At 40.9% G+C, this 12,723-nt stretch overlaps 1 protein-coding gene across 2 annotated transcripts in view; it reads left to right on the forward strand.

Annotated features, from left to right (window-relative positions):
* The window catches only part of BMP5 (bone morphogenetic protein 5), a 90,278-nt gene that overhangs the window by 39,865 nt on the left and 37,690 nt on the right, over positions 1-12,723 (forward strand). For both annotated transcript variants that reach the window (XM_019520552.1, XM_019520553.1), the window contains exon 3: positions 6,776-6,924. In XM_019520552.1, the coding sequence (XP_019376097.1) occupies positions 6,776-6,924 (149 nt within the window). The remainder of the gene's footprint in view (positions 1-6,775; positions 6,925-12,723) is intronic.

Genomic DNA, 12,723 nt, shown 5'->3' on the forward strand with positions numbered 1-12,723 from the left:
CCCACCCCCAAAACCCCCCCCAGCAAGGAGGAGAATATCTGGTGAAAGTTCCCACCTTTTACCAAATACTGGTAAAAATCTGGAGTTAGGCATTTATCCAGGATATGGCAAGACAGGGTTAAAATCCCTCCTCTGCTTGATGGGATTTCTTCTATCTTTATTCTCCTACAGGGAAGCTTAACCACTAGGCTGTAAAGATATTTGTACTGTCTCCTGCTGGCCCAGTGAATATTTAGGGATTTTATATCAAGTTTATATCAAGTCAAAAGAGATTAAAAGCAACTTAATCCAGAACAGCCCTTCTAGGGCCACACTACATGAATGGGGATCCAACTTGCAAAACCATTTAAAAGTACTGCAACAGTAGGCTCTGAAAAGAGGCTGTGAAGGGGTGGAGAGCCTAAGGGAAGTGTATTTTTTAAGTAGATATCTATCAAGGTGTCAATGAAATAAAGTCTTTGTCTCTAACCCAAAAAGATTGTTGAAGAAGTAATGGTAAGGGGTAATTTTTTGATGTTCTGGATTTTTTCAATAACTGTTTCCTAACAAATTACTCCACTGGAGAGAGGAAAAACTTCTAGTGCTCTGAAATTAATCTGAATGTCTAACAAGTACCCAAACCTGCTACTGTGAGAATAAGCATACCTTCTATGTAATAGCTACAGTGTATGATAGTCTGCTGATCTCTGGGCATATCTACATGTTGCCCTATGTCACTGTACAACATGTTACAGTGATGTCATGATGTAGTGATCATGTGAGTCTACACGTGATTGGCAGCTACTTTGCTGTAGCAGCATGCACCCCTGTTCTAGCGCGCTGCTATGGCAAAGTAGTGGCGAAAACTAACCATGTGTTGTGCGCACGGAACAGTACAGGCAGTTACTGCACCATGCTTTAGTACATCCTTAGTTCAAAAGGAAGTACTAAACCACGGCGCCATAACAACATCACTGTAGGGCAACATGTAGATGTGCCATACAAATTTCAAAGTCTTCAGTTATGTTAGGTTCATGAACATACAAACTCTCGATGCTGATGGTCTTGCTAGTCTTGAATGTTTAATTGAGTGTGTACAGGCGGATGTCTCAGGGGGACAAGCTGGACAGTAGAATTGGGAAAGGTTCACAAGCTACATCCAAAGTTCATCTTGGCTGATGTACATTACTTAGGTTTGAAACCTGGACAGTTTGTTGGTCTCTCACCTGCTTCTAGATGTCCAGGTAGCAACAGTTGCCCAAAATGTTTTTATCATTTGTGCTTGGCAAAAAAAAGTATATCCTTTGTTTTTGAGTGTAGACCTCATTAGAGTGATTCATTATTCTACCATCTAAAGGTTGTACTGGTCATATGGGACTAGATGTTATAAAGATAATTGCAGTTGCTTATTGCTTAATACGCAGTAGCTACATTGATCAGTTAGTTTCTGAGTGAAGCTAGACATTGTTATTGACACACAGGGCCTCAGACTGACTCTTGCCAACCTCAAAAACCTGTATTCTTGTGTTATATTGCGTCATCTGGAGTCAGCAGAGTGACTTCTATTTCAGCTTGGAAAGTGATGGGTGGTGGGGGGATGTTTGATAAAGGGTCCTAAATTCTGGGACATCTCATACCTTTTGACCATAAGAAGTGAGATCTTCTAGATTTTAGTTGCTCGGGAATGATTATTTGTAGTCTCAGATATTATTCTGTCAATGGCTGTGTGCCACTAACATAAGTAAATTGAATTCACTTGGAGTTTGCTGAATGACAGCAGTAGACATTGATGTTTCTATTTAATCCAAGAATATGTGAAGCAGAACCAATGGCAATGCAAACTGTCCTATGCATTCCTGCCAATGTGCTCCTAGCCTGAGGTGGATTGGCTGTTTCTAGTTCTGGAAGTCACATTTATATGGAATACCTCCTTAGTCAAAGTCTGCTAGCAGACAGCCATCATCTTAACTCAGCTTAATTCATCTTGCATTAGGGAATTCTCAGACAGCATAAAGATGCCATGGCAGCTCCTTCAGATGATGGTGTGAAGCTGGAGATAAAGGAGCACTTGGAAGACAGCTCTGTGTAATTTCAAAGTGGTCATGATCTGGTTTGGAACAAATCTTTTCCACAATCAAGGGGTAAGAAAGTAAAAGGCAGCCTTTTTACTGCCTTTATCTCCCCAACCACGCTCTTTGCTGAGCAAAGTCATAAGATATGGAGCTGCATACATTCTTTCCTGAGATTCCTGGGTTTATTGGCTTTTTTGTTGTGGACAGCTGACCCCAAGGGAGTGGACTAAGACCACCAAACTCATTTCACGTAGATAATCAATAGTCTTTACACAGGGAAAATCCTTCTGCAGTTCCTGGAGATACATTAATACGGCAACCTTTTTTTTCACTTAAATTCTGTATAAAGATGTTAAGTTTCCATTTCAGGCTACTTCATATCATTTAATTTTTTTCTTTACATATGGTTAGCTACTCTTTTATAGGAAACATGAATTTTACATATTTGGAGCTGCATTCCAATTCTGCTTTTCATTCACAATGCACCCAATGTTGCTTTTCAGTCAATAATGGAGCATTTTGAGGTAGAAAATTAATAAAAAATGTGGTGCACAGTTGGGTTCAGTGGTCTCAAGTGAAGGGTGAAATCCTGGCCCCATGTAAATTAATGGCAGCTTTCCCAGTGACTTCATTGGAATACAGGATATCATCCTGAATTTGTAACAAACTGAGAAAAAAATCAAGTTATAAGTAACCTCCTTTTTCATTGTAAATATTTTGCAGTTCTGTAGGAAGTTCTGTTGACCTGGGCTACATTCCTAACAGAGATCCAGAAGTGAAAGGCTCTATATCTTATTACCAGACCCTTGAGACATCATTTCTAGTTTTCTGTAGTTTCCTAAAATGAATTATTTGTTCATCTGCCAAACCAAAGGGGAAGAATAATCAATCTGTTGGATCCAGTTACATTACTTGATCACCTTGCATGAGGAAAGGTTGAAATACCAATCCCAAAGAGTAGCTGTGTTCATGTCTGTTGCAGTGGTATAAGCAGAATAAGTTAAATTGTCCAGCTCTGAAACTGCTGCTGGGCCAAAACTCTTTTTGGAAAATTTGCCCCTAATAATGATTTGGGGTCTAGACCCATTATAAGGCCTTATTCTCTTCCTATATGTGAAGGCACTGAACAAATTGACATTTGAAGGGATGTATCTGAGGACATGTTTTGGATTTTTTCTGGTACCAGTCCAAAGCTGGGATTTTATTTCATCATTAGTATAGAAGCCATCAGCTTTGAGGATCAGACAGTAAAAATACAAATATACAATGAGCAATGGTGCAAAGATAAAAGGTGAAGTCCAAACCCTGTACAATGGACCTTTTTGCAAGGACAGCAAATTTGAATGCTAGTGTGAGTTCTAAAGAAAAACATTTTTAACAGGCATTATAACATAGACTCCTTTGTATGAAGTCTGTCTGAAACTACTGGGACATTTATTATCAGTTTAAAGTTGTTTCAAATTTGTTTGTTTTTAAAACTTACTACAAAACCCGTTTTCACTAAACATTTTTCCTGTTTGCATGTTTACTATGTTGAGTAATTTATTATAGGGTACTTTTACATGTGCAGTGGGGGTGCGGGAAAGTGCTGCTATGTCTCTTGTATCAGCATACCCGCACTTACAAATGGCAGCAGGGATGCTTGAATTAAAGCTTGCTCAATGAGCTTTAGTTCAAGTGCTCCTACCACCATTTTTAAGCATGGGGATGCTGGTACATGAGGCGCAGGAGGTAACTGCCACACTCCAGAAGACTCAATTAATCAAGTAAGCTCCAACGCTCAGGATTTCCAGTGTGTCAGAGCAGCCTCTGCACTCATGCATAGGTTCCCATAGGGTGCTCCCAGGTCATCTTGTCCAATCTCTGCTCCCCCATCTCTTGCCCCAAAATTAAAACGCTGTAGAATATAAAATATCTGTCCTCCAAATGAGTTTACATAAATGTTCCTTTGGGCACATTTGTTACTGACGGATAATGAATTATTGATAAATAATCATCTTAAATGAGTATCCCATTTACAGCTAGACTTTTAACTTTTAAAGTTCTGGTAAAACTGCTTATTAGAGAAAAAAATTTGGCTCTAGAGAGTACTGTTTATGAGCTTGTGGTGCGTTGTTAATTTGTTCAATTCTTGAGTAGCAGGTCAGGGTCTCTTGAATTGTATGATTGTTTTCATGTTAGTTATACCCAGAGGGAGCAGTACATTTTCTTCTTGTGTGGCCATTAACACATTTCCACTATAATAGATTAGATAGGAACATAGTACAAAAATGTCACCACTGCAAGTGTAACTTAACAGAGACAATGGGGAGAATTACAAAATGTAATTAAGTGTTTTTTTGTTTTCAAATGGCAATCTCCTCACCATAATCATATTTTTCTATCTCTAATCCTTTGAACATTTGCACACTAGAATACATGTGTATGTAGTTTCTTTAAGCTCAGTCAGTCTCATGTTCAGAGTTGCTGAAACTTGTTGATCCCATTGACTACTACAAGTACTGCAGGGGCTTAAAAACTGAGGATCACAGATGCAGAAATTACTCACACGTGTAAGCATTTGTAGGACCCAAGCCTGCATTTACATCTAAAAATGAGTAGCAAGTCATGGGTAGTTACTATTTACACTGCCATTGTAACATCTTTGTGCATGAAGGATGCAGTAGCATTTGTCTGAGGCCACCATCATTTTAATGGGTTTGTTTTATAAGCTCATTGTCAACTGTAACCTATTTTCCTAAAACCTTTGTTTGTTCTGTGCTTAATAATATAGAGGAATGGGTCAAGCCTGCTGTGACTCATTTACCATTGTGAAACAATTGCTATTTTAAATAAGATGTTTTTCTTTAAATGATGTTTTGGTGACTAATAATGGCAGAAAACATCAATCCATTTCTTATGCTGAAGATTATTAGTAACAAGAATAAACAGTGAGAAGAAAGTTTGATAAGAACAAGCGCACCGCTCTGAAGAAAGTAAACTTGTATATGATCATATTATCTGTATTACAGTAGTGTTTTGGAGTGCTGGTCGTGGATTGGACCCCTATTATGCTAGGCCCTTTATTAACACAGAACAAAAAGGTGATCTATGCTGAAGAGTTACAAAAAATGCTTCCCTGAAGTTATCAGGACTATCTAGCTAAACACTTTGGTCATATTAAGATAGTAGCAGTATCTACTAATAGATAATAGTAGTACACAACTGTCAGTCTTTCAGGATTATGGTGCATGCATGACAGGTCACTAGGATCTTCAACACGTACACCTAGGCAGGAGTATGCAAGATTGGAGGCTGCCCAGATCTTTCATTCACCCTTTAGACCACTGAAACAGTATCCAAAGGCCAGACCAAGTCCAGATATTCAGTGCCTCCATGGCTATAGTTTTTTGCATGTCCAGGACTCCTACTTGGCAGACAAAGACTCTGCCGCTGAACCACAATGGCAAAATTGTCCTCAAACATTGGAAAGAGGATCTAGAACTGGAACTCAAAAATTATTTAACCATCTCTGCACTGTGCTGGGAGCAGGCTAATTGGCACTGTAACTTAGTAGTGGTACTTAGCCTGCCCTGGTGTTGCGCAGACTTCACTACATAGATTCTGCTTTGGGACCCAGTGTGCACAGAGCACTGTGGTATGCCTGAGGATGCTGGAAGGGAGGTGTTCCAGCCCATATCTCCTATTGTATGTAAAGTGCAGAAAAGCCATTTTGTACTCATGGGATTTTCTGTACCAGCCATTAATATTTATTTGAAAAAATGGATAAGCAACACTGGAGTAGGGGGAAGGCCTGGAGCAAAAGCCCAGGATCCCCTGCTTTCCAGGGCAATGTTGCTTTTACTGAGCCACTTTCCCTCTGGCTTACCTTCCTCCTACTGACTCAAGGGCAAATTGACTCCTTTCAGTCAATGCTGCAGGAGCAGCAGCTGGAGAGTTTTTGTAAGTCCCTGAAGTAACAAAGACTTCTCCCTGTCTCTTACCCTCTGTGCTCAGAGCCATGTCTCCTCCCCAGCCCCTTCTCCCTGTCACTGGGTCTGTCCTGATTTTGCATATTTTCCCTTTTGACTGCTCAATGGAACAGCTTCAAGAAGTGGGTTGGAGGGTGCCCCGGCCATGGCCTTGTGATTAGAGTAATTTGCTGAGAAGTGGGAAAAGAAGGTCCAAACCTCTTGTAGGTGAGAAAAGCCTACAACTTGGGTCTGCCAGACCCTGGGGAAGTACCCTAGCCAATAGGCTCTTGAGCTAAAAGGTGGAGGGCCTCTTTTCTCCTCCAGTGTTGCTAGTTGTGGTTTTTCTCCAACCACACTTTCAGGAAATTGCACACAGTTACATACCTACCTGAGCAATCGTAGTCCCTCACAGACCACATATGTCCATGGTGAGTCTCCTGAGCACGCTGAGAAGGACAAGTGCAAAACCGGCACAGCAAATGGAAATAGACCCTGAAATCTGCATATGTAATGACATAACACTTGGATACATTTTGATGTATAAGTAGCACTAAGGCACATAAAGATGAATGAAATTTGGCCTTATCAGTCAGCATTTCAGACAGTCCATAGTCATGAGAAACCCTCTGATATACCAATACAGTTACAAGAAAGGCCCATCAAAGAGCTAAGCCTCCCTGCCCATTTGTATTCTGAGAGATTGCTGTGAGGAAGCACAGGAAACAATGATTTTGTTATGTCCTAACCTTCAGCCGTTTGTTTTTAAATTAGGGATGCAGACCTGTTCCTGTTAGACACAAGAAAGGCTCAAGCTCTGGATGTGGGCTGGCTTGTATTTGATATCACTGTGACCAGCAATCATTGGGTGATTAACCCACAGAACAATTTAGGTTTGCAACTCTGCGCTGAAACTGGAGATGGTAAGTTATAGATAATAACTAATTTTGTATTGAGGGTCTGATTCTGTAAGCCAGTTTTGTGCAGGGCACATTTTAACTTTAATGGGTGAGTATTGCATTTACTTACAAGATGAGAATGCTAATTTTTCCTGTCAGTCCCATATTTGCCATAATTTAGATTGTTTTTAGTGGTAGAGAGCATAGTGATTATACAAGCTGGAGTGTACCTAGTTATATAAAACTAAGGTTTAAGTAAGGCTTATTGTATGGCACTTGCACTGGTGATTACATGTAAGATATACTTCCTTGATATTTAGACAGGGTTTTGTTTAAAAATAAATAAATACATTTTATCCTGGTGGGACATTTCTGTATTTTCCAGCCAGGGAAAGATTATCTCAGTCACCCTTTGCTGAAAATGCTGAGTGTTTAGAGTTTTTAGGTACCCACTGTATCTTCAAAACCATTTGCAGTACTGCCTTTATACTGTTCTCCACAAACTGCTATCTAGCCGCTGATATAGAGGAGCGAAGAAAAGAATCTGAGTTGATTGGGGAATGTTTTCTCCATCCTTGAAGAACATTTGAAATTTCAACAATTTGACCCATCCTCAACTGGGATGAGAATTTGAAATCCTGAAAATTTCCTTGAACAGAAAATCCTAACACATAATAACATTGAATAAATGGGTTTCTAAAAATCTAATATATGTTAGTATGCCATACTAAGGTTTTTTAGCATGCATTTAAATTTTAAAATTTTGAACTAGAATTTTAAAATAAACAATTGCTTAGAACCTTAACCCCCCCAAAACCTGGATTAAAATGTCAAAATGGGGTATCCAAGAACTTTCAAACTTTTACCAAAGATTTTTATATGGAATTTTTTTGAAACAAATTATTACCTGCAGACAGTTTTGATTTAATCAGCATTTTCCAGCAACATTTTCCAGCAAAAAAAAGTGTTTAACTGGCCAAATTCCAAGCAGTTCTAAAGAAAATCCTTGAACCTGGTATAGAAAGTTGGGAGAATAATGCCCCCCTTTATATAATGACATTCTTCCTTTATTAGCTTCAGGGTTAGAAATGGTTAGAATATAATTCCAACATGCTGCTGAACAAAAAATGAGAAACCAGACTCCTGTTACCCCATATCAGATCCTCCCCCATATCCGTACAGTTATATTGTACACCAGCAGTTTATTCTATGGTTGTCTGTACACAATTTTTAAGGTTTCATGATTAGGAGTGATGGGCACAAAAAAAAAATGTGGCTGAGATTTTTTTTCTTGGATGGAAAATGTAGAAATGACCCACTTAATCATTAAAAAGCATGTGTCTTTAACACATGTAGTATAGTGCATATTCCTGTAAAAGAAAATTTGGCCATAGCTTATATATCATTGACAACTCTCTAAAAGCTCGTAATCATGCTAGATCTCTGAAAAGATTTAAGTAGTACATACTACCTCACAAAAAACACTTGGATGTAACTTTTGCCTTGTCAGCTATTTGTGCCAGAGATCAACTGATCTATGATATCAATTCAATGACATAAAGTTAATATGGAGAAGAAGAACTATTGGGGTCAGGATTTATATTTTTGGGGTTTTTTCCTCTGATCATTTTCAGTCTTAGAAAGTTAGACTCTCAATCACTCCTGCATGTCTCTTTCCAAGTCTAGACCTTTGCCTTATAAAGCTATTATTCCTTTTTATTCTGATCTAGGAGTTCCTTTCCTAAATTTATTGTAGAAGAAGATGTGTTCAATAAATACAACAATCTTAAGTAAATGAGACTTATTTGACTCAGCAGTTAAAGAGAGTGGAAAATCTTCTATAAACTAGGCTTGCTTGCTATCATACGATACTACAAACACAGTAAGTGTGTAAGAGTTATCAGTAGAAATACCTTTGATGGAAAGTATTTATCCATTCATAAATATTTGTAGATTAGGGGCTTAAGATGATAACCACACATTTGTACTAGGTAGTAAAGAACTAAGGGTTAATTCAAAGGGACCTAAGAGCATTTATAGATGTGCTCTGGGAGGTGTGTGTGTGTGTGTGGGGGGGCTTTAATTAGCATGTTAATTAAAAATGCCCCAAGCATCATGTGTATCAGCATCCCCATGCTGAAAAATGGTGGTGGGGCACTTTGAACTAAATCTCATTGAATGAGTTTTACTTAAAGTGCCCCCGCCACCATTTTTCAGGACAGGGGCTAATCCTAGAGAAACCTACATTAGGTATTTAATTTACCCCCTTAAAGTCCCATAGGTGTCTACAGTTCTGCTGTTGGGTTTGTACACAACCATCCAGTTTTGATGTCTAAATCTTCATGGGATTCATCAACTAGGTAATCCACACTCTGTTTTGGTTATTTTCAATATGTGCTTTTCAGATTGGAAAACATTGTTATTCAGGATGTATGCAATTTTACCCATTGATTCAGCCGTTAGAACACTGTCCATGAAATCAATCTCTTTGCCTGCATTTAAAACCCATGGTTGTGTTTACATGTGCTCAGGGGTGGGGAGAGGGAAGGTGCTTTAATTAGAGCAGATCTCGGGAGCTGCTGTAATTAAAATGCCCACAACATCTTGTGAATTCAGTGTCCCATGCTTCAAATTGGTGGCAGAGGAGCTTTAAGTTGAGCTTTAATGAGCTTTAAAGGACTCCTGGCTGCTATTTTGAAGTGTGGGGACCCTGAATACATATGATGCCGAGGCTGCTTGAGTGCACTCGTTACCATGCTCCAGCAGACTCAATTCGATGAGTCTGCTCTGACGCATGCTAATTAGAACACATTAGAGCAGGTGTCAGGCACATGTGTAGGTGCCCCATATGTCCTCCCTCAGAGGATACCACCCTAGCCAGTGGATTTTTCTCAGGTTTCCTGGTGAAGATATTTTACTCTGTATAAATAATTATACAATGAGCAAGGACATTGGAAAGAGGGAGAGTAACTCTATGAGCTGGTTGCTAGGGCATTCACCCGGGATGTGAGAGCAGTGGGAAAAGGACCTATCTCCTCACTCTCTTTTGTGTTAAAGAAATGAACTATCTTAGCATTTGTCTCTGGAAATGCGTTCATCCCAGGTGGAGGGAGGCACATTCCTTCAGCCTGGAGTGAAGGACCCAACTCTAAGAGATAAGATTTAAGCCACATTCCTGTCTTCATTGTTTCCTTCTGGTTAGCTTGGATATTTCAGCATGCTGACTTTTGCAGTCTATGGCACTCAACACCTATACATGCATTGTATAGGGAATCTGAATGCCTAGCTAAGACCTTTGGATTCCCCTAGGTAACAAAGTGCCAAAAAGCATGTTGTCACAACATTATGCCTAAGATCTCTTTGTGGATCTAGGCCTAAGTCATAATTGTCCATTTTTCCCCCAGAAAGAATACTGAGGTATAATTGCTGTTGTGGAAACTGATTTTGCCATTCATTTCCATTCAGCTGAAATTATTTTGTATTTCCTTTCTATGAGAATGAGCTTCTTGAACAAGCCAAATGAGCAAATCAACCAGCCAACAAACCAAAAAACCCCTAAAAAATCCCCAAAACAACAACAACCTCCCTTCCCCCCCCCGCAGCAAAAAACATATAGCAGTGGTCTGATAAAGCAGAACTTTTCAACTTCTGAGCTAAAAACAGCTCTAGAAAGAAGACCACAGACCAAGGGGCCTCATTCTGCACAGGCAGGTGCCCCCCTCCCCAGTGTCACTCACCACATATGAGCAACAACTCTTTTTGCCCAGTGTAGAAAATCTAGTTCCCTAACCTTCAAACAATCCCCCCCACCCCTGCCCCCATGGTCTGCATCACACTGCCAATGGTTAATCACTATCCCTAGGTCCCTTTTAGCCATGGTGCAAATCAAATTGTCACCACCAAGCCTGTAGGTATGTTGGGGATTGTTTGCCCCCAGGCAGAACACCGTACATTTCTAAGTGTTGAACTTCATCTGGTTCTCGTCTGCCCAGCTCTCCAGCCTCTCCAGGTCCACCTGTATCTGCAACCTATCTTCTGGCATGACCATGCTCCTCCATAACTTGGTGTCATCCTCCAGTGAGCTTTGCACCCCAATGTCCAAATCATTGATAAAGATGTTGAAAAGCATTGGTCCAAACACAGACCCCTGCAGGAAACTACTGGCTACTTCTTGCCCGGACAACACAGATCCATTCATAAGAACTCTCTGGGTCCTACCATGCAGCCAGTTTTCCACCCACTGAACTGTTGAGCAGTTAAGCCCACAATCTTCCAATTTTCCACAAGGATATTGTGGGATACTAGCTCAAAAGCCTTTTGAAAGTCTAAGTATATAATGTTGACCTTCTCACCTGTATCCAGGTGGCAAGAGACCTGTTCATAGATTGCATAGACTTATAGACATTAGGGCTGTAAGGGACCACAGAAGATCATTGAGTCCAGCCCCCTGCCCCAGGGGCAGGAAGTAGGCTCGGGTCACAGGATCCCAGCAAGATAAACATCCAATCTTCTTTTGAAGGCATTCAGAGTAGGTGCTTGAACCACCTCCAGTGGCAAGCTATTCCAGACCTTGGGGCCCAGACAGTAAAGAAATTCTTCCTTATGTCCAGCCTGAAACGGTCTTGCAGGAGTTTATAACCAATCAACCTTGTCATCCCTTGGGGGGATCTGGTGAACAATCATTCCCCCAGATCCTGGTGAACACCCCTGATAAACTTACAGGTGGCCATCAGATCGCCCGAGCCTGCACTTTTCCAGGCTGAAGAGTCCCATAGCTCTCAGCTTGTCATCGTAAGGTCTGTTTTCCTGACCTCTGATCATGTACGTGGCTCTTCTCTGGACTCTCTTAAGCTTCTCTGCATCCTTTTTGAATTGTGAAGCCCAAAACTGGAGGCAGTACTCCAGCTGTGGCCTCACCAAGGCCGAGTACAATGGGAGAATGACACCCTGGGATTTGCTTGAGAAGCATCTATGGATGCAAGCCAGCGTTTTGTTCACTTTACTAGCCACAGCATCACATTGAAGGCTTATGTTCATCTTGTGGTCAGTCATGACCCCCAAGTCCCTTTCATCCGTAGTGCTAGCCAGCATAGCACTGCCAAGCTTTTATAAGGATGCTGCAGGTTTTTCCTCCCTAGGTGGAGAACCTTGCATTTTTTGGTGTTAAACACCATTAGGTTCTCATCTGCTCATTTCCTGAGCCTGTCAAGGTCAGCCTGGATCGCCCTCCTGTCCTCAGGTGTGGATACTTTATCCCAAAGTTTGGTATCATTTTCAAACTTGGCCAGTCCACTTCAGATGCCAACGTCCACATAATTAATGAAGATGTTGAACAATATAGGCCCAAGGACAGAGCCTTGGGGGACCCCACTGGTCACAGGGCACCATGATGATTGACCTCCATCAACCACCACCCTCTGGGTCTGACCATGGAGCCAGCAGAATATGGTGGACCCAGCAGATCATGGTGGACCCGAGGCTGCTGTTGTCCAGTTTTGCCAAGAGGTGATCATGGGATACCAGATCGAAGGCTTTTTTAAAGTTAAACTCAACAACATCAAACTCCTCTCACTTGTCCAGGTGATAGGTCACCTGGTCATAAAAGGAAATGAGATTGGTCAAGCAAGACCTACCCACAACAAACCCATGCTGGCTATCCCTCAGGATGTTGCCATCAGCCAGTCCATTGAGAATGGCCTCTTTGATGATTTTTTCTAAGACCTTCCCTGGGATAGAGGTCAGGCTGATGGGCCTGTAGTTTGTCGGATCCACTTTCCTCCCTTTCTTGAAGATAGGCACCACATTGGCCTTCTTCCCATCTTT

This window comes from Gavialis gangeticus, unplaced genomic scaffold (assembly GCF_001723915.1).
Source record: "Gavialis gangeticus isolate Ggan-Ray unplaced genomic scaffold, GavGan_comp1, whole genome shotgun sequence".
Lineage (NCBI taxonomy): Eukaryota > Metazoa > Chordata > Crocodylia > Gavialidae > Gavialis > Gavialis gangeticus.